Genomic DNA, 20347 nt, shown 5'->3' on the forward strand with positions numbered 1-20347 from the left:
GTATAGATGGGTAACCGGAAACGTTCTAAGCTGTAAATATCTTTTGATACTAACAAATAAGTACAAGTTTGCCTTCACAGTAAGTGCAGTAAGTCACTTTGTAGTACTGCGTGGTATACAGTGACATGTTTCCCAGGAATGGAGAACCGTGGTTTTAGCCACAGAGAGGCTGCAGCTTCTTAGGACCCCTCTACCTCACTGGCCCGAAGGAATGTCTTAAGGTAAGCTCTCTCCTTTTGCTTCAGCAAGACCAGCAAGTAAAATTATTGTGTTAAGATGAAGGCTACTTGACTTTCTGAGAAGGCAGGAAGAAAACATTCTTAAAAAAAAAAAAAAAAAAAAAAGCAAAGCTATGAAGTCACTGCTGTCAGACACACTGGGAGCGAATGCAATGAATGACACACACGCTAACAGCAACTTAAGGAAACTTTTTTTTTTAAATTTACTAGTCTAAGGAGAATCATTTCTCAGAACTCTGCAAAGCTGATGTGATCTCTTCAGGGAGAAGACGCTCTCTTTCAGAAGAAAAATATTTCGTCATCTACACAAAAAATGGTAGTGTGAAAACCTGCTTATCTGTCTGACTTGCTGCTCATGACCAAACCCAACTCAGTGTTAGTGTGTTCACAAATGACGGGCCCACCAGCAACAGTTCACACACACTGCTTACGGTTGTAAGAGCCAGACCTTACTTAGTTTTAAATGTATAACTAAGGATGCCATGGCTTATTACACAATTGGCCAGAGTGGGTCATGTGACGAATGGTACAGAATTGTGTGGCTACAGGTCCCTGGTTTGGGGCATGCATACTTAAGAAAGAGCCTTTTAAAAATTGAAACATGCCACAGTCTCTGTTCAATTTTTAGACATGCAGTATCTATGCTAACACCCCTTTGGCTGGAGAAATGCAAGGCATGCACGGGTGCCGGCCCCGTCCGGCCATGCAGTCCCTGTGCCTGTGCAGACGGTTTGTCCAAGTACACGGGAGCTGCACATGTGCACATGGTTTGCCCGAGTGTGGGAGCTGCGCATACGCACAAGGTTTGCCCAAGTAAGGGAGCTGCCCACGCTCCTCTGCATCAGCACAGGGCTCTCTTGACAGTGACTCCATCGTTGGTGAACTTTCTAGAGCTTGAAGATGTCTCAAAAATCTGACAGCATATATACAGGTATCTGCTCATAGCATTTGTAGAACCAACTGAGCTGAAATGACTGGAAAATATTAAGCTTACTGTTGAGATGCATTTTGTTTAAAGGAGAGTGAAGTATCCACCAGGAATATTTTACCAAGGAACTGCTACTCGGTGGGTCAGGGTAGCATGTCTAACTTGAAAGACCGCTCTGCTAGTTAAAACGGTCACATGGGGTGTGTGTACTACTGTATATTTCCTGTTTCGTTCAGAACTAAGTAAAAAGCCCACCAAGTTTTCCATCAGGGTCTAAAGTCATCAGGTAAATTCTCTGCTACAAAATGCATCAAGTCTTCACAGCTCTAAGGAGGAGCATGTGGCCACGTGCAGGGCCTGTCTCTAGGGGAAAATGGGAATATTCCAATTTTCAGATATATTTTCTGGGTTTCCAAAACTCCTGAGACCAAGTGGAGAATTCATTCATAATTTCATTGTGAAGTTACCACAGTAACTTAACATTATGAAAGGCACTAAAATGACTTAAATGGCATAGACAGGAAGTTCTTATAGGAGAGAATCCTCAATATTTTTACTTATGTAGACCCCACAATACTGCCATTACCTCCAGTATGTACACGTAGTATCTAAAAGTCATAGGAAATCAGAAACTGGTTCCAAATCAGATAGTTAATAAATGGCAGAAGTATTTGAATCGTCTAACTTCAAAGTCTCAAAGCTTACTATTCCACTCCACTGCCTCTAAGACTATTTCTCAGAATAACACAGGATTGTTCTTCATTCTTGCTTTTTGTTTTCCAAAAGACTTTATAGAAAACTTGAATTTGCAAACTTTCCATAAAATTGGCAACCAATTATAAGATATACTATTTAATTTCAATGTTATGGGGCAAATCTGAAAATATGCACAAAGAACGTGTGTAAGGATCAAGGAAGATTTTTAGACCCTCCAATTGCAATTTATACATCATATTGATGCAAGTTTCCATGAAACTTTGAATTCACAAACAGAATTTTGTATTATTTGAGAGTTAATAATCTGGAAGAGTACATTTTTGTTTTAAAGCAAACATCAATTAGATAAAATAATTTTTAAGCTATATTACTTCCAAAGAAATAGAAAATGGTTACCATTAAAGCAATTTAAATATCAATACGTTATACTAGAATTTTCAACCAATTCTAAGATCTGGATATGGCTAATTGATGTTTCAAAGTTAAAAGTTTTTGTCTTTCCTTGTTATTAGCCAAGGACATGACCCGTCACTACAGTACGATTATTAGTACATCTTTCCAAGAAGTAGGGTAAAGCTGGAACCTTATTCCTGAGTGATTCTCCTTGGTATTTACATTCCCATGAAATGGAAATGTGTGACCACGAATATATATTTCTTCTATATAACAATAAGCACTCCTGGGAGTCATTCTCTAAAAGGTTTATGAGGTATTTATTCCCTTTCTTCTCCTTGCCTTCCTTTCTTTGCTCCCTCCTTCCCTTTATTCCTTGTCTTGTCAGTGCTGGAGCTTGAACTCAGGCCAGTACTGGGCCTTGAACACAGGATCTTGTACTCTTGTTAGATCTTTTCTCTACCACTGGAGCCACATGTCCATCCCCGGCATTTTGCTGGTAAAGTGGAGGTAAAAGTCTCTTGGAATTTTCCATGTGAGCTGGCTTTGAACCTCGATCCTCAGATATCAATCTCCTGAGTAGCTAGGATTTACAGGCATGCACAACAATACTCAGCTTATAAAGTATTTTTCTATCCATCTACTAGTATTACATCTCTTAAACGTCTACATACAAAAACTGAAAATTTAAGTGGAAGAAAAACGATCCATTTTTATAAACTCAAGCCACCATCAATAGACTACACAAGTTCGTTGATATTGCCTGGGTTATACATACATTTTTCAGCACATAGACATGATATATATTGACTTGAAAAGTTTGAATTGGAATCATGGTTTGTGCATCTCTATAACTTGGAACATAGGTAACTCAATAAAGTTTTGACTTACATTACCACAAACTGAGCTAAAGGCTACTGAAGTTTTGATTGTCTTCAGGAATTACAGATATGAGGCTCATACAAGGCTAAGAATATTGTCCAGATTGTCAATTTAAAAAAAAAAGAAATGATTCCACTATAATGCACTTACTCCTAAATCATTAAGTGCAGGCCAGTAGCAATGGCTGCCACAGTTACAAAGCTATGTTATTGCTTCCCTAAGGAGCATGGTAAAGAACACATTTCTGAACTGCCCACCTGAACTTGGAAAACAACTCCTCTTATGACTAGCTGAGTATTACAGCAATCTTGTTACAGCAAGACTTTGACCTGCGACCATTCAGTGATTAAAACTGAAAAACAATCTCAGGACTTCCCCAAGCATTCTAGGCTGAAAATAATCACCACACTGAAATACTATGCCAGTCTCAACAATGGCCAAAAAAAAAAAAATAGCATCGTAATGTACTGAAATGATGTGTAAGCAACAGCCAGGGAAGCCAGCAAAAGCCACTGGGTTTATCCCCATCAGACGTCCTACAGGCATTCCCGAGGAAATAAAGTAGGCCTGCTTCATAAACTTGTAGCAAACAATGGTTCCATGGGAAAAGCATAAGGCAAAGCTGCTTGATTACATCCACTTAGTGAAGCTCAGCCAGAGAAATGTTTCATGAGGCAGTGGATTTCAGCAGGAATATTCTTGCAATGCTGGACCTCAAAAATAAAGAGGACAGCCTGATGTGGCTTTCTGATTAGTTACCTGTTGCTCTGAGAGCTTCAATAGCTTGTGGGCAATTTAGGAAAAGAGAGATCTCGCCATTTTCCAGAAATCTCATTAGGGTCGCAAAATAAAAAAGACAAAGAGGCCCAATAAGAATGACACAGAGCTTGTTGTCTGCAACTTAACACACACCACTGTGTTCCAAAAATATTCATTTCCTAAAAGAGGTGAGACAAATTACTTTGGAGACTTACAAAAAAAATCTCAACAACACATCCCGAATTCACATTATTATAGCTCACTCAATACACAGGCTGCTTGGAAACTAGACCACTGTTGAGCACATTGCAGTCAGAGAAGTGACCCACTTCCAGGCTGGCTAATGACCCACTGCAGGTCTTTCATGAGGCTTCTCTTGTGAGCAGATGAAGCTGCCTTATTGAAACCACTACTTACCAAAATGCCTGGCAGCTTATGGCAAAGTGAAGGGTTTGGAAACTCAGTTCTCAAATATAGAGGACTGTCATTTGCTAAAGAACTGGTGATCAATGCATGCTATTTTTCCTCCCTCTAATGATGGCTCTCTTACTTGAGTAAGAGAGCAGAGCCCACCTTTATTGGACATGAATAAGTAGGCCAGCAATTTACAGGAAGCAGGCATTTAAATACCACAATTTCCACTGCTGATAATAACAGATGGTGGTGGCTGTGAGGTCTAGAAAGCCCCAATTAGAATAGTTCTCTTCTTTAAAAAAAACAACCAAAGCGACCCTTCAATTCCCTGACAGCGTTAGGAACTAGCTACTTCGTTTTCAGTCACTGGACAAATCTGGGGCCAAGCCTGAAGGAAGAGAAAAGAGTCAGCCACTGTGGAGACCACATGGTGCTTTCCCAGCCTGCCAGAGAAATGCGCCTAGGAGAGGAGGCTGCTAACAGAGCCACAGCCTGCTTTTACAGAGCTTCCTCGCGCTGACCTGGAAGTCTGGGTCAGTCCTAGTGTTTTGCATTGCACCACAAAACGGCTGTTTAAAGTTTTCCAGTATTGTTTTTCAATGAATATGCTTTCAATTGCTATGGTATACTTTGCTGATTAACAAGGTAAGTCAGCGATCCTTGAATAGATTCCAGAACTACATACATCCTCCTCAGAGAAGGCTCAGCTCCCAGGAAGAAGGAACGGCAACTTGGAGATTGTAAAGGGAGTGAGGGAGAGGAGTGCTTACGGGGCGGGCGCAGCGCTTGGGGGGGGGGCAGGCGGGCGGGCACTGCTGTCCATCAGCTCTGTGTAGGCCAGCTCCCCTCAAAACATCAGGCAGCACCACCCCCCTGCAAGGAGGGCAACCTTCACTCACCTCCCACACTCCCTCAAGACTACGGGGCACAGGGATGCTATGGAATGCTTACTTTCCATGCATCAGCAGAGTAGAGTCCATAGCAAAATGCAGCAAGCATTGAAAGGGACTCTGGCTGGCACGGAAAACACTTGAGCAAACATCCTCTTAAAAACCATCCTGAACATATCAGGATGACTAACAAGCTTCAAAAGTGCATAAGTAGGGCTGGGAGTGTGGCCTAGTGGTAGAGTGCCTGCCTAGCACACACGAAGACCCAGGTTCGATTCCTCGGTACCACATACATAGAAAAAAGCTGGAAGTGGTGCTGTGGCTCAAGTGGTAGAGCTCTAGCTTTGAGAAAAAATCCAGGGACAGTGCTCAGGCCCTGAGCCCAAGCCCAGGACTGGCAAAAAAAAAAAAAAAAAGTGCATAAGCAACCACTTCTGATAAAAAGGTTGGCTCCTTGCAACAGGCTCTGATAACTGCACTTAACATGCAAGATATTACAACTTTTAGTTCAATTGAGTACCAGGGCATGCATTCGGTTATTTCTGGAGTGCTCCTAATGGAAACAAACATCTATGTATGAAATGGTAGGAAGAGAGAGAGAAGGGAAGGAGGAGGTAGAAAGGCGGCAGGAAGTGCCGTAGAGGACAATACTGGTATAGACAAGGTGGCAAACAACCTCCTAACACTAGAGATTCATTAAATTAACGAGGCTCCTGCCTTTTTACCCTTCAAAACCAACTTCTCCTTCAACAACTATCCATGGTTTCAAACTAGACAAGACTTTTATACAGATAAAGTTCCTCCCTAGGAACAACTTACAAAAGCTCAATTCTCCTATCATCCACTTGGCAAGCTACAGCTTGTGGGCTGGCCAAGTCTTATCAATATCCATGGCCTCCGTTTCCTGCCTTGTCTGTGGCTACTGTCAGCCTGTGCAGCTGTAACAGACAGTATGGCCTGCGAAGTCTAAGATGCTTACTTACTCTCTGGCTGTTTAAGAAAAAGCCTGCTTTTACCTACTGGCAAAAGGTATTTACGAAGCTATCTGCCAACTCTTGGTTAAAGAGATAATAACTATTAGTATCAGCATAAATCTAGTTAGGTGGGAAATAATCTTAAAAAAGACTAAACGAAGTGTTAGTGTGAGGTTGAGGTGAACTGGATGTAATTAACAGAGATAACTCCCACATTGTTCTTGATATTCGAATGTCTTCTCAAGTTCAATGTTGATGAGTTCTTTTCCTAGGCCAGGCACGGGTTGCTCACACCTGTAATCCTAGCGACTCAGCAGGCTAAGATCTGAAGACCCCAGTTCAAAGCCAGCCCAGCCAGGAGAGTCCACGAGACTCAAATCTCCAGCTACCTACCTAAAAAAAGCTGGATGCAGAACTGCGGCTCAAGTCGTAGAGCACCAGCCTTGAGCAAAATAATCTCAGGGGCAGCGTCCAGCCTGAGTTCAAACCTCGGGAGCGGCAACAAGTTTTCTGACAGACACGACGGCATCTACTGTGAGTTTGCACATGCAGATGGGTCCGGCTGGTCTCCGGCCTTCTGTGCATCGTTAGAAGCCAGCACTGTATTCTCAAGTCTCAGCCACACTGACTGTGTCTTTCTTTAAAGTGCAAGTGTTTTCAGAGCAACCCCTCTGCCTCCATCACAACACAGACCCCGGCGCTTTCAGAAGCTGCACTACATCCTTGTCACTCAGCCAGTCCTACCTAGCCACTCAAGGCTGGTTTTCTCACTGTAATACACTGACTGGTTTCGGTTGACTGGATCAGGCACCTTTATACCCTGATTTATCTCAAACCACTGGAAAAGAGAGAGTTAGAAAATGAAACTACAGGATCAGAGTAATAGCAATTCCAAACAAGAAATAGGCTTAGTACAGAGGGCCCAGTGCTGCCCAATGAGCCATTCTGCTCTAGAAAACTTGACAAAGCAGCTTCTGAGGAGATCTGCTGTGGCTAACTGCTTTCATCCCAAGCTTCATGTTGTCTTACAATGCAGCCTTATTTACCGTGAACGGCCAGCCAATCTGCGTGGCAGTAGCCTCAGAGGCCCCTCCCTCCTACAGACTCATGCAATCCCACACCTGCTCAGTGTGAAGACCCTCCAGTTGAATACAATAGCAGTGTTAGTAATTAGGGTTAGTTCTTATTTTGTCTTATGTCATTCAAAATGGATGTGAAATTTACTGGCATACCTAGGCTGCAGCCCCATGCAAGCAAGCAAAAAGCAAAATATTGAAAATGGAAGATAAACTGGCTCGCAGGCAGCTAAACTCACCCTTTTGTACAGCCTATGATCCACCAGAGGGCTTTGGGCAGTAAAACAATACCAAAGAGCTATTAGCATATGAGGGTCACAATAGAAATCTTATCAATAGCTTTATTTCAACCAGAAAGGATGTAGAGTGATTTCTTTGGAGGGCAGGACGACAAGGACGGTGATGGTGGGGGATGTGAAATGAGCAGGTACAAAATTCGCCATTTTTAAGTCTTAAAAAACCATGGTGGTCACATGACTTCGCAGGGGCTCCAGATTGCTGAAGCCTACTGTCTACCTACCTTGTCATTTTCTACATAGTGCAGACTTTAACATTAAATGACCAAGAATGGAAACAAGACTGCATACATCAGAGGGAAAATATATGTTTGCATCAAGTCTTGGGTGGGCCAGACACTTAGGACCTTTTCAAGTTCTTCCACTATATTAATTAACTATACAAGAATGGAAATGACTATTGAGCGTAGGTAACCTGTTGTCAAAGGATACTAAATTTTACCTGTATTTTTAAGTATCTGAATTATAGGTTGAAGAAAGCCAGTAAGTGTCTTTACCTCATGCCAAATCACAAACAGAGCCCACAATTTCTGGTCTGTTCTTAATGAACCTCCATGTCACTCTTATGATGAGGTGATATTTAGCTAAAATATAAACCTAGGAAAAGTTAAACACTTTTCTACTAGAGTGGCAGGATCTGTCGCTCATCTTGCTTTGGGAGGCAGCCTTTTGTTTAGGTGTGCTTCATTTAAGTGTCTTCCTCTTGATACATACTCCACTTTAAACACCAAGCTCTGCCTGGCCATACAAAAATGCAAAGGAAAGCACGTGTAGCATTTTATGTAATCCTATCATCCTGCTTTTTCTGTCCCTATGCTCCAAGTCTAAGGATCACCCTAGGAGGAATGAGGAAAGAAGGAACAGATCGGTGTAACTGATGTTTTGGTCTGTGTGAAGTGGTCTAAGGCAGAGCAATGTTGAGATGATTGTGGTAAAAATAAAACCTTTCGGAACCAGGTACTGGTGGCTCAACTATATAATCCTGGCTACTCAGGAGGCTGAGATCTGAGGACTGTGGTTTGAAGCCAGCCTGGGCAGAAAAATCCCTGTAAGACTCTTATCTCCAATGAACTACTCAAAAACTGAAAAGTGAATCTGTGGTTCAAATGGCAGAGCACTAGCCTTGAGCAAAAAAGCTCAGGCCCTGGGGCCAGGAGTTTGGCCTAGTGGTAGAGTTCTTGACTAGCATGCAAGAAAGCCCAGGTTCAATTCCTCAGTACCACATACATAGAAAAGCCGGAAGTGGTGCCATGGCTCAAGTGGTAAATGTTAGCTTTGAGGGAATAGCCCAAAGACAGTGCTCTGGCCTTGAATTCAAGCCCCAGAACTGGAAAAAAAAAAAGAGCTCAGGCCCTGAGTTCAAGCCCCACCACTGACAAAAAAAAATTAATAAAAAAACCTGTCTGGGTGGCCAGGAGTTTGGCCTAGTGGTAGAGTGCTTGCCCAGCATGCACGAAGACCCGAGTTCGATTCCTCGGTACCACATATATAGAAAAAAGCCAGAAATGGTGCTAAGGCTCAAGTGGCAGAGCTCTAGCCTTGAGAAAGTCCAAGGACAGTGCTTGGGCCCTGAGCTCAAGCCCAGGACTGGCAGAAAAAAAGGAAAAAAACAACAAAAAAAATCCTGTCTGGAACAGATGCAGCAGTCACCTGAAAGAGGAGTTTGCTCAAGTGCTCTGAGTCCATCGGTCTCTGTGCTGGGCCTTTCATTTTGGAGGCAGAAGAGGAAATGGAAGAGGAGACTATGAACACCTAAGACACCAGGACACACCAGGGAAGTCCTTGGTGTATTTTTGCCCGATGAAGAAACTTCACTGATTTACCTGCAGTAAGCACCCTAATGCTAACTAAGAGGCACACCGAACGTAAGGAGGAGAGATTGTAAAGTGTGTAGAATCCACTTCAGTGTCCTGCTACCCTCCCCTCGTGGTGTGCACTTCCTAGCAGGACTTGCTGTGTCCCATGTGGCCTCACAGCTGGCCTCACTGGCCATGGTGTGAAGGGCACCTGTGCAGCTCTCACCACATGCAGGCTAGGAAATAGTACTTCATTTCTGTGAATGCAGGAGCCGCATGTGTTCCCCTCTACAGTCATACAAACGTGTCCTGGTGAATTAAGTAAAAGCACAAGGGTTAAACCCTACAGAGTCTCATAGGTAAGGGACTCCCAAGCTTGGCAAACAGATGGTTCAAATGGAAGTAAAGTGCACTGTGTAAGGGACCTCACTGAGCACAAATGCAAGGCCCCGGCATGCTGAGAGGAGAGGAAGACAGAGGAGGGCCTGCGCCAAGCCTGCTGCTCTCACCTGCACCAAGAAACAACACGGACACGAGAATGTCCACTAAATGCAGCTCCAGTGGCCTGTTGTGGATTCTGGGATAAGATACTTAGATAGAAAAATAAACCACCTTTCAACAATCCCTCAAAGTCTAGGCTAAAAAAACAAAACAAAACAAGAAAGAAAAAGAAACTCACTCTTCATGCCAAAACCTCAGAGTAGAGAAAAGAGAGCTGAGTTCTGTGAGGAGACATTACATCCTCAGGGACTGCTCGGCACCCAGGATCCCAGCTCCTTCTAGCCAAAAAATATCGTTCTAACCCCAGCTCCCTTTGCCTCTGCAGTTCACCCCAGTCATTTCTGCTATCACAGACTAACTCGTGTAGAAACAGAAATGGCTGTTACAGCCAGCAGAGGGCACCACCTGCTAGTGGAAATTTCACAAAGAAAACCTGGATGGCAGGAGATGCACCTGTCTCCTCCCCTGGGAACACGCACTTCCGTTATTTTGTCTGGATGCACGCTGATGTCGTAAGGATGCGCAGTGAGGAGCACAATGCTAAGTGACATGAATGGCAGGTTAAAGGACACCTTGAACTGACAGCTACTGACTACATCTCAATTACACTCACTCCCAAATAAAAACAGAAAAACACTGGCTTGAATTGCCATGGCTGACCAAGCACAGCCATCTTAAGTCATTCCCAGAGTTCCAGAGGTGCAGCCCAGTGCCAGGCTAGTGAGCTCTGCCAGGGACGGGAGCCTCACACAGGCACAGAGGACGGTTAAGAGGTTAGTGCTGAACAAACCGAACGCGGAGGGTTGTGTACCTGTGACGACATCGACGTAGAAACCTCATTATTTTCCGAGCAGCTTGGTCCTGCTTTTTGGTTAGCAAACTGCTCCTGGAAAAGTGAAAACAGGATTGCCATTTATGAAGAGTTCCATAAGGAGCACTATGCAAAACCTGGCGGGAGTGAGGGGCTTTCAGTTCAACGCTTCATGAAGCAAATCTAGCTGCACAGCACATGTACACCATGGTGAGAGCACTGTCCAGACAGCCCGCTGGGACACTGCAGGACCTAAGTCTTGTCCCCCAAGCTTTAGGGAGAAAATAAAGATGGAAAACAAGATGTCCCATAAATGCTCTCTTACTCTCTGCTTTAATTTTTTTATTTTGTAGCCCACCCAGGCTGGCTGTGGACATGTGGTCCTCCAGGCTCAGCTCCTTCTCTACTCTTTGCCACTTTCTTCTCTACTTTTATTTTGTTTATTTATTTTTGCCAGTCCTGGGGCTTGAACTCAGGGCCTAAGCACTGTCCTTAGGCATTCTCAAGGCTAGTGTTCTACCACTTGAGCCATAGCACCACTTCTGGCTTTTTCTATACGTGTATGTGTATGAAGAATTGAACCTGGGTCTTTGTGCATGCTAGATAAGCACTCTACCACCAGGCCAAACTCCCGGCCCTGGCTTTGTTCTTTTTCTTTTCTTTTCTTTTTTTTTTTTTTTAAGGCATTTTGTAGCCGGGCATGGTAGCTCACACCTATAATCCTAGCTACTCAGGAGGCTGAGATTTGAGGAACACAGTTCAAAGGCAGCCTGGGCACTAAAAAGTCCATGGGATTCTTGCTAACTTTCTGCTAGGGCTGGCTCTGAACTGCAGTCTTCCCAAACTCTGCCTTCTGAATAGCTGGAATTACAAATGTATACAACAACCAAGCCTGTTATCTTTTGACTATTCTCTATTTCTTTTTTTTTTTTTGCCAGTCCTGGAGCTTGAACTCAGGGCCTGGGCACACTGTCCCTGAGCTTCTTTTGCTCACTTGAACCACAGTATCACTTCTGGCTTTTTCTTTTTATATGGCACTGAGGAATTGAACATAGGGCTTCACACATACTAGGCAAGCCCTCTACCACTAAGCCACATTCTCAGCCCTATGCTCTATTTTTAAAATCAATACATTTCATTCTGCTAGAAGTTAACACTCTCAAGCATGGAATAGCTTTAACACTCATTACTCCTCCAAGGTCATGCTGGCGGCTCTACAATGCACACAACTCTACTATAGAGCGATGGCTCCAAGTGTGAACTTCATCACACTAATGGGTGGGAGGGAAAGAGAAGTTCAATGGGCAAACGAGACCAGGAGCACAGGCAAGGCCATACAAAGTGACACTCCCTAGAACAGTGAAAAGAACGTGACTGCACACACTGTAGGTCCCACAAAGAGGCTGGCGGCAACCCAGCAGAGGGCGCCTGCTTGAGGGCGCAGGCAGGGGAAGCTCTGGCACTGACTGCTCCAGCTTTTGCGCCCACCTGAGCTTCTGCTGCACGATGACGGCGGTCCGGCGTGCCTGCCGTCTCTTGCCGCATTTCTTGTAACTCCGGTAGTATTTCTGGATTAGGACGGCAGCGCGCCGGCTCTGCTGGAACCGCTTCTGCTCGTAGTAGCTCCGGAACTTGCTCTGGATAAGGATGGCCGCCTGGGTCATCTTTTTATAAAGTGCATACTGCAGAGGAGACAAGAATGGGCCCGACAGTGACAAGAGGAGCCACACAAAGTGTGAGCCTGCTGAGCTTAGGGAAAGGCAGAAGAGAGGCCCTGAACTGTTTCTCAGCCTGTTCTCTGCTTGGGGCTTAGCCACCAAGAGGGAAGGAAATCTTCTCACCTTCCCAAAATGTGCAGTGTTACTTTAAGGGTTGCCTATGTGTAGATAAAATAATGCTCTGCAATGTGCTTTTCCCCAAAGAGAGTGTGTGTGTGTGTGTGTGTGTGTGTGTGTGTGTGTGTGTGTGTGTGTGTGTGTGTGTGTGTATTTTTGATTCGTTGTGAAGCTTGAACTCTGGGCCTGGGCACTGTCCCTAAGCTCTTCAGCTCAAGGCTATCAGTCTACCACTTGAGTCACAGCACCACTTCCTGTCTTCTGTGTCTTCTGGTAGTTAACTGGAGATAAGAGTCTCAGACTTTTTAATGCTTGGGCTGACTTTGAACCACGACCCTCAGTTCTCAGTCTCCTGGGTAGCTAGGATGACAGGCATGAGCCACTGGTGCCTAGCTCAAAGTATTTATTTATTTATTTATTTGGCAGTTGTGGGGCTTGAATTTTGAGCCTGGGCATTGTACCTGAGCACTCAAGGATACTGCCCTACCCTTGAGCCAAGCCCCACTTCCCTTTTTCTAGAGGTTAATTGGAGATAAGAGTCTCTTGGACTTTAGTACCTGGGCTGGCTTATGAACCTTTATCCTCAGCTCTCAGCCTCCTGAGTAACTAGGATTACAGGCATGAGCTACAACTCCCAGCTCAAAATATTTTTAATAGCAATAAAGTTAGACATCTATGAGTCTAAAATGTGTTTAGAAAGTATAATTTTAAATGCTTATTTTAGAATTTGTTATTCAATTTGGAAACATTTTAACCCTTTTTATGCCTCCCAGTTCCCATGATAAAATACACAGATCTAGCAGCTAGCATCTGATTTCTATTGTTCTGTATGACAAAGTTCTCACTGAGTTACAAGGTCCCAAATACAAGGCTTATCATGAAACGCTGACACCTGTAAGTCATTTTACCCTGAAAAGAATAAACATTTGTCAGGCTGACAGTGGACCATGGAAGGGCGTCAGAGAAGAAGGGATGCTTAGGAGCAAGGTCCAGCACGAAGGGAGGGGAATCCCAGAAGGCACCGGCAGTATCCGTCTCTAGGCATGAGAAACACAGGGCTCACATGGGTTGAAAAATGCAGTGTCCTCATAACAAGGGAACAGACCAGGACTCGGAGACAAGAAGTCTCAGCTTCAAAGAAGGCAACCTACCGCCCTTAGGAAAAATATCCCTCAGAGCCCCCTGCATAAAACTAATGATGTCTCTGGATGTATAAGAAACACAGAAGCTTCTGCAAGAACCTCCTTCGGTCGCAGTTAACCTGCTTTCCATTTCCATCAGCGCAAAATCTTTTACGACAAAAGCACTGTATCCTACAGGGCTTGCGTGGGTTCCTTGGTCTTAGCCTGCACACACTGCACATTTAAAATGACTGGGCTACCTTAAAGGCCATCAGAGAAAGAGATTTACCTAGTGGCCTCAAACTCATTGTATTTGGCTTACATGAACCGACACGAGCTAAGAAAATGCCTTATTACCATAATGCCAAAACCCACTCCAACTGAATAGGCCCAAGGTCCCCAGAGTACAGATGCACTGTGGTCAGTGGCCTGCTCAGGGGTGTGATGGTGACCGTGACATCCTAATGGCCCTCCTCAGAGGTGGTGATGGCGTGGAGTTTGTGACTGGTGAAATGGTCTGTGAGAGGACTTGGTGTGTCATTACCTTCAAGGCTATCCATGTCAGCTTAGGGAGAGACAGAAAATACAAGATTAATGTCAGATTGCTGAGTAGAATGAAATTAAAATCTAGAACCATAAAACAACCAAAACAAAAAAAAGGCAGTCTGGTTATGTTAATGCCTTCCATTTTCCAAAATACCCATCTTGTCACTGTTTCCTAAAGCAGTGCCTTCCATCTTCCTAGCTGTGGACAGTGCTTCTCTGCGAGGGAACCTTGTAGAAAAACCCTGCTGGAAACAGGCTGGGAACCTTGCTTCTGTTTATGTCTTAGGCTAACAGCGAGCCTGCTCACCAAACAAGCCAGCTGGGATTCCTATGGCAGAGCTCTAGAGCCTGTGGTGTCAGCGTTTACACAGTAAACCCTAGCTGTCTGGGATCGTGAACTCAACTGGCTGGAAGCAGATGTTCCTTCTCTGTCCCATGAATGAGTTTTAATCCTAGGAAAACTTGAGAGCATGAATGCGACCCATATCAGAAATCAAAGCTTATATCAGAACAAGAGAGCATAAACCCTAATTTCCATGCAATTTTACATGTTAGCATTTATTTTTCCTTAAATAAAAATGTAGAATCTACTGAGAAAACACAACCTAATAATAAATGTTCTAGGAACTTTTATTTATTTATTTTTATTTTGGCTATGGGGCTTGAACTCAGGGCTTGGGTACTGTTCCACCAGCACTCTACCACTCTGAGACACTGCACCACTTCTGGTCTTATTGTTGTTCATTGGAGATGCGTCTCACTGACTTTCCTGCCAGGGTTTGGCTTTGAACCGTGATCCTCAGATCTCAGTCTCCTAAGTAGCTAGGATTACAGGCCAGTGCCTGGCCGAATCTTCTCTAGAACTGACACAACTTTTTAAGATAGGCTCTCACTATGTAGTCCAGGCTGGTCTTAGATTCATGATGCTCAGTCCCTGAGTGCTGGAATTACAGCAAGGATGAGCTATCATGCCTGGTATGAGGAGTAATTTTAACATGCAAACTAGTCAAAGCTCAACGAGGCAACTTCTAGTATTTTATAGCCATCCTGATGGTGAGAAAGTCTGATACTGATGTAATTTGTTAATTAGCTTCTTCATCTATAAACAGAACTGTTCCCTCAGAGCAGCCAAGGAGTTAAGTTTATGGCGTGACCACAAATGTGGTCTACTCATGCCCACAAGCACCAGGCCCCTCTCCCATCTGACAGCAGTTAGATAACCCTGAGGCTCAATGCTGTTTCCGGAATACAATCCTGTCTCAAGGAGGACTGAGATGTTCTCGAATCTTCTAAACAAAGCTTTGTGGAAGACACCTTTGTTTTCTTGTTCTCTGGATTTATATCAAGGCAAGTCAAGCTATGCCTTTGTTATTATGAACTGTACCTTGTACTCCTCAACCAAACTGCACCCCACGGTCCTCAGCCCCACTTTAAGTTTGCATTTTCCTTCTGTGACCTGGAACTGAAATTTACCTGTTTGTATTTCCTGTAACAACGCTGAATGACAGCAGCAGCCACTTCCTGCTGTTCCCGCAAGGGTCGGCCCTAAGGGGGAAGACAGGGGGAGAATGAGCAAGGAGGCTGGCATACGGGAACTGTCTGTTCTCACAACTCAGACCCCCTTTGCTACTTTCTTACAACGGAGACTCCAGGTTTACCAAAACAAATTAACTACAAATATGTTAGGAAGAGAAATGAATTTATAGAAAAAAACTTCTAGTTTTCCTTTTTAAATCAAACTCTGATGATATTTGGATATTAGGAGACTTAAAATATTCACTTTAAGACAACTTAGCAGATATTGTACCATTTGTCTTACCAGATCTCCTTCCTAAAACAACCCCAGCCACTTTATTTTCTAATTGATGGTTATTGGCTTTCAGGCTATACAGAGTGGAGGCCTGGCAACATGGGATGCGGGTAGAGAAGGTGGGAGGCTAGAGTTACATGTGTCAAGCTGTGCAAGATCCTTTCAAGAATCTATGAAAGACTATTGATAGTCTCTCCACAAAATGAACATACTCAATGTTCCTACATAATTCCCAGGAAGTTTGTGGGCGACTAAAGTCAGTCACTCCCAGGCCTTCAGGTGAAAACCTTTGTTTTATGCGACAAATTCCATGTAGCAGAGACGTTGATTTACTTGTGTTAACTAAATAAAATCCATTATCATCAAGTTGAGACAAGGACAGTCATCAAAATACTGGTTAGTCTTATTTATTTAATTAATTCATTTATTTATTTTGCCAGTCCTGGGCTTGGGCTCAGGGCCTGAGCACTGTCCTGGGATTTTCTCAAGGCCAGAGCTCTACCACTTGAGCCATAGCAACACTTCTGGCTTTTTTTCTATGTATGTGGTACTGAGGAGTTGAACCCGGGTCTTCAAGCACGCTAGGCAAGCACTCCACCACTAGGCCAAACTCCCAGCGCCAGTTTTATTTATTAATAATCTAATATGTCAAAATTAATAATTTTCAATAAAAAGTCTATGAATCTAGAGGGAAAAAAAAAGGATGTGATGTGTTTCTGCCTTTCATCTCTTTCCAGACCTTGAGAACACCACGACACGAAAACGCTCACACTTCACCTTGTACTTCCGGAAAGCTGTCTGGACAAGCCTAGCAGCTTCATAAAGTTCTCTCTGCTCATGGTCCGACAGAGTTAGCTGGGCAAACTCATTCTCTACCTTCTCACTGGTAGATGCACTCAGGAACTCTGACCAGTCTGCCGCGGAGGGAAGGTTAGGTTTCTCAAACGCTATTTCACTGACGGGAGAGCCTACAGGGCTCATGCTGGTATTAGATGAAGGGGTCAGAGGCTCATTATATGCACTTCTGAAATGAGAAAAGGGAGACATGGTTCAAGATGGATGTGCACAATCCATTACCTACCACTTGAGGAGACAAGACAGCACCCCCCCTACAGCCACTGTGAGGCTTTAAGAAAATGCTTCATTCTGTCCGGTGACTTGCTAAACAGGCTCAGAACTTGAATTCTTGCATTAAGTTGGCTCATGCTTAGTGCCTGCTGTGATTTGATACTATTGCTAAACAGTAAGCTAAGTAAACTCCCTTGCCATTATGAAACTTCAGTTAAAGTAGGGAGACCTTAAAACACCCTAAACTCTAATCTAGGGTGAAAATAACAGAAGAGCAAGGTCAGAACCAGAAGGACAATGGGATGGGTCCTTGATTCCCTGTATCACATGGCGTTTCCCTAATACACTTAACCATGCCCCCCACCTGCAGTTGAATTCAATGGCGTTTATCTCAGGCAGTGACCCCCAGAATCTCCCTGACCTGATCTGGGCAGCACTTGGCAGACGATCAGCGTCCGCTAGGTAACTGGCCAGCCAGCTCATTGTACTGCTAATGGAGGCCGGGTCTGTCCTTTCCAATGCAGAGGACTCCATGGGCACAAAGTTCTCCTGCTTGATCCGGTCAGGGGTGGCTTCGATGATGTGTTCTGCCAAGGTCATCATGTTCACCTGGAACAAGAAGGTCCATGAACACTCCACGAGGAGTTAACCTTTCCCCGTTATCAGGACTATGGACCTCCACCCCCCATCTTCGGAAGAAAACAAACAAGCAAAGGAAGACAGACAGGCAGGCAGGTTCTCATTACAGTACAATGCATTCAAACAACACGAGACCCCGAGTGCTGATTATCTATAAATCGTAGTCATAATCATCGTTTGCCAGAAAGCTTTAGTCCTGCCTCTGGGAACTTCTGTCTGATATCTACTGTTTATTTTCAGCTAGATTAACCAGCTAATAATCTCCTGTCTGGAAATTCCAATGGGAATCTTGATATGCCTAACCAATACTCAATCACGCCAACTCCCTTGCCTGGGATTCCCAGTCTTGTGGAGGATAGCAATGTGCTAAACTCCCGGAGATAGCTTGTGACTGCTCTAAGCCAATTATGAGACTCCTCTTCTTGATCTTCCACTACCCTGCACTGGGAGGTGGGGGTACAACCTACTTTTGGTCCCGTAAGACCAGGCAGATGGAGGTGCTGTCCTGATGAAAAGGTACCCATATGCTTCGAACCTGGCCATTCTTCTTTTCAGATAAGCCTGAGCAGCCGTAACTATAGAGCCAATGACATGGAGAGGAAAGCCACAAGTAGACCTCTGGACTTCTTGTCATGGTGTTTAATTAAACCAAAGTAGTTATGTTACTGGCATTTGTATCCCTAGATATTCTTAACATATAATTTAGAATCTTCAAAAAGCTGATCTCTCTTGAACTGGTAATTTCTTTACTATTATATGTTCATAAGTATAGTTCTAAATTGGTTAATACTGACATCTGGTATGGGTTCCCTCAGAAATAGTTAACAGGGCTCAGTAATCATACCAGGCTGAATCAGCCAGCTATGTAAATCAAGTTTCACTGGAATAAAGCCACACTCATTCATTTAATATCCTCTAAAGCTGCGTGTGTGTGTTATAGGGCAGATTATATGACTATGACAAAGTCTTCATGGCTCATAAACACTATCAGTGCCTCATGGAGGAAATCTGCCAGTCCTGTGATGCATTACTTGATTTAGGCTGGGAATGGTGGGCACACCTGTAAATCCAGCTATGTGGTAGGATGGGGGAGAGGAATCACAGATTGAGGCCAGCCAGGGTAACCTAGTGAGACCCTGTCACAAAACTCTTTAAAAGGGCAAAGGATTTTATTCAGTCGTATGGTGCTCATTTAGCATGTGCAATGTCTCAGTCTAATCCCCAGCACCACAAAAACCACATAAGAAAACCACAAATTATTTGATTTAGCTTGGCAGGAATCCTCCTGACTGCAGAGACTGGCAACTCAGTGGTGGTGGCCTTCCATTCTCCGGGAGTGGAGCACATGGCTGAGCATGCATTGATCCTTCAGGAGTGGAACAGGTAAGCATTCACAGATGTGCTAAAGGCTGGGGGTTGGCAGGGAAGAGGATGGGCTGGCAGTCAGGTTTCTCCAAGGACAGCTGGCTGTGATGCAGGGTCTCCTATATCCATCACCTCTATAGGATGAATTACTAAGAAAGCAGGTCTTCCTTTTGCTCTTCTAGGTTGTATCAATGAAAACTGCAAGAAGATATCCAACCCAGTTCTTACCTTTGGTTCTCCCCTGCATATTTTAATTGCCAGAATTTATTTAATAGCTAGGGTCTCAAGTTTACTTTAATATATATTATCTTAATCTATAACAACTTTAATGGGCAAAGGATTCTGTGTTTTATAGCTTTTTTTTTTTTTTGGCTGGTCCAGTCTTGAACTCAGGGTCTGGACTATCCTTGGGCTTTCTCAAGGCTAGCACTCTACTACTTGAGTCACAGTATCACTTCCAGCCTTTTCTGTGTATGTGGTGCCAAGGAACCGAACCCAGGGCTTCATGCATACTCGGCAGGCACTGTACCACTAGGCCACACTCCTAGCCCTGTTTTATAGATGTTTTTGTCCAGACAGCCAATGAGCAGCCTTAGACATCAGCTTTGAAGATACTTTTAAAATATTTATCAATCATCACTGTTGGACACATTTCATGAAGACTACTAAAAGCCACCTGCCATATCCACCTTTTACAAAGGCAGGCAATGGTTGTGCCAGTCATCTAGATCATCCAAGCATTCTAGCTATTTTAGGGCTCTGAGTCTATTATAACCGGCACTTGAAACAGTGAAACTGTCAGGCATCAGTGGCTCATTCCTGTAATCCTAGCTACTTAGAAGGGTGAGACCAGAGGATGGCAATTCAAAGCCATCCCAGGCAAAGAAAGTCTGTGAGGCTCAGATCCAATAAAACATCAAAATAGCCAGAAATCGAGTTGTGGCTTAAGTGGAAGAGTGCTAGCCTTAAGCTAAAGGAAACCTCAGGGACAATGCCCAGCTCCTGAGTTCAAGCTCCAGGACCAGCACAAAAGAAAAGAAAAACAACACCCCCCCCTCCCCAAAGTGACAGTGAAGTTTTCATCCTGGAGGCAAGGAGGATGCAGAAGACTGTGGCTCACAAGTGAGTTCTGAGGAGCTGGCACCAGAAGAAAGCCTTTGCCGAGACCTGGGCCCCGGCATTCAGGCCCTATTCACAGTGCCTGATTCACGGAAAGAAAATGCAGTCCAAGGAAAGAAGATACTCCAACATTCTCACGCACAAGACCAAACAGCAAGACAATTCTAT

At 44.0% G+C, this 20347-nt stretch overlaps 1 protein-coding gene across 15 annotated transcripts in view; it reads right to left on the reverse strand.

The window, feature by feature from the left end:
* Camta1 (calmodulin binding transcription activator 1) overlaps window positions 1-20347 on the reverse strand; it is a 684963-nt gene that overhangs the window by 4076 nt on the left and 660540 nt on the right. For 7 of the 15 annotated variants that reach the window (XM_090335924.1, XM_090335918.1, XM_090335929.1 and 4 more), the window contains 7 exons: window positions 17478-17665; window positions 16766-17012; window positions 15652-15723; window positions 14177-14197; window positions 12165-12358; window positions 10677-10751; window positions 7512-7542 (listed from right to left, as the gene is read on the reverse strand). In XM_090335924.1, the coding sequence (XP_090192050.1) occupies window positions 7512-7542; window positions 10677-10751; window positions 12165-12358; window positions 14177-14197; window positions 15652-15723; window positions 16766-17012; window positions 17478-17665 (828 nt within the window). The remainder of the gene's footprint in view (window positions 1-7511; window positions 7543-10676; window positions 10752-12164; window positions 12359-14176; window positions 14198-15651; window positions 15724-16765; window positions 17013-17477; window positions 17666-20347) is intronic. The other 8 variants (XM_090335931.1, XM_090335925.1, XM_090335923.1 and 5 more) reach the window with 3 other exon arrangements.

This window comes from Megascapheus bottae, chromosome 6, assembly GCF_031878675.1.
Source record: "Megascapheus bottae isolate mThoBot1 chromosome 6, mThoBot2.hap1, whole genome shotgun sequence".
In the NCBI taxonomy this organism is placed as follows: Eukaryota; Metazoa; Chordata; class Mammalia; order Rodentia; family Geomyidae; genus Megascapheus; species Megascapheus bottae.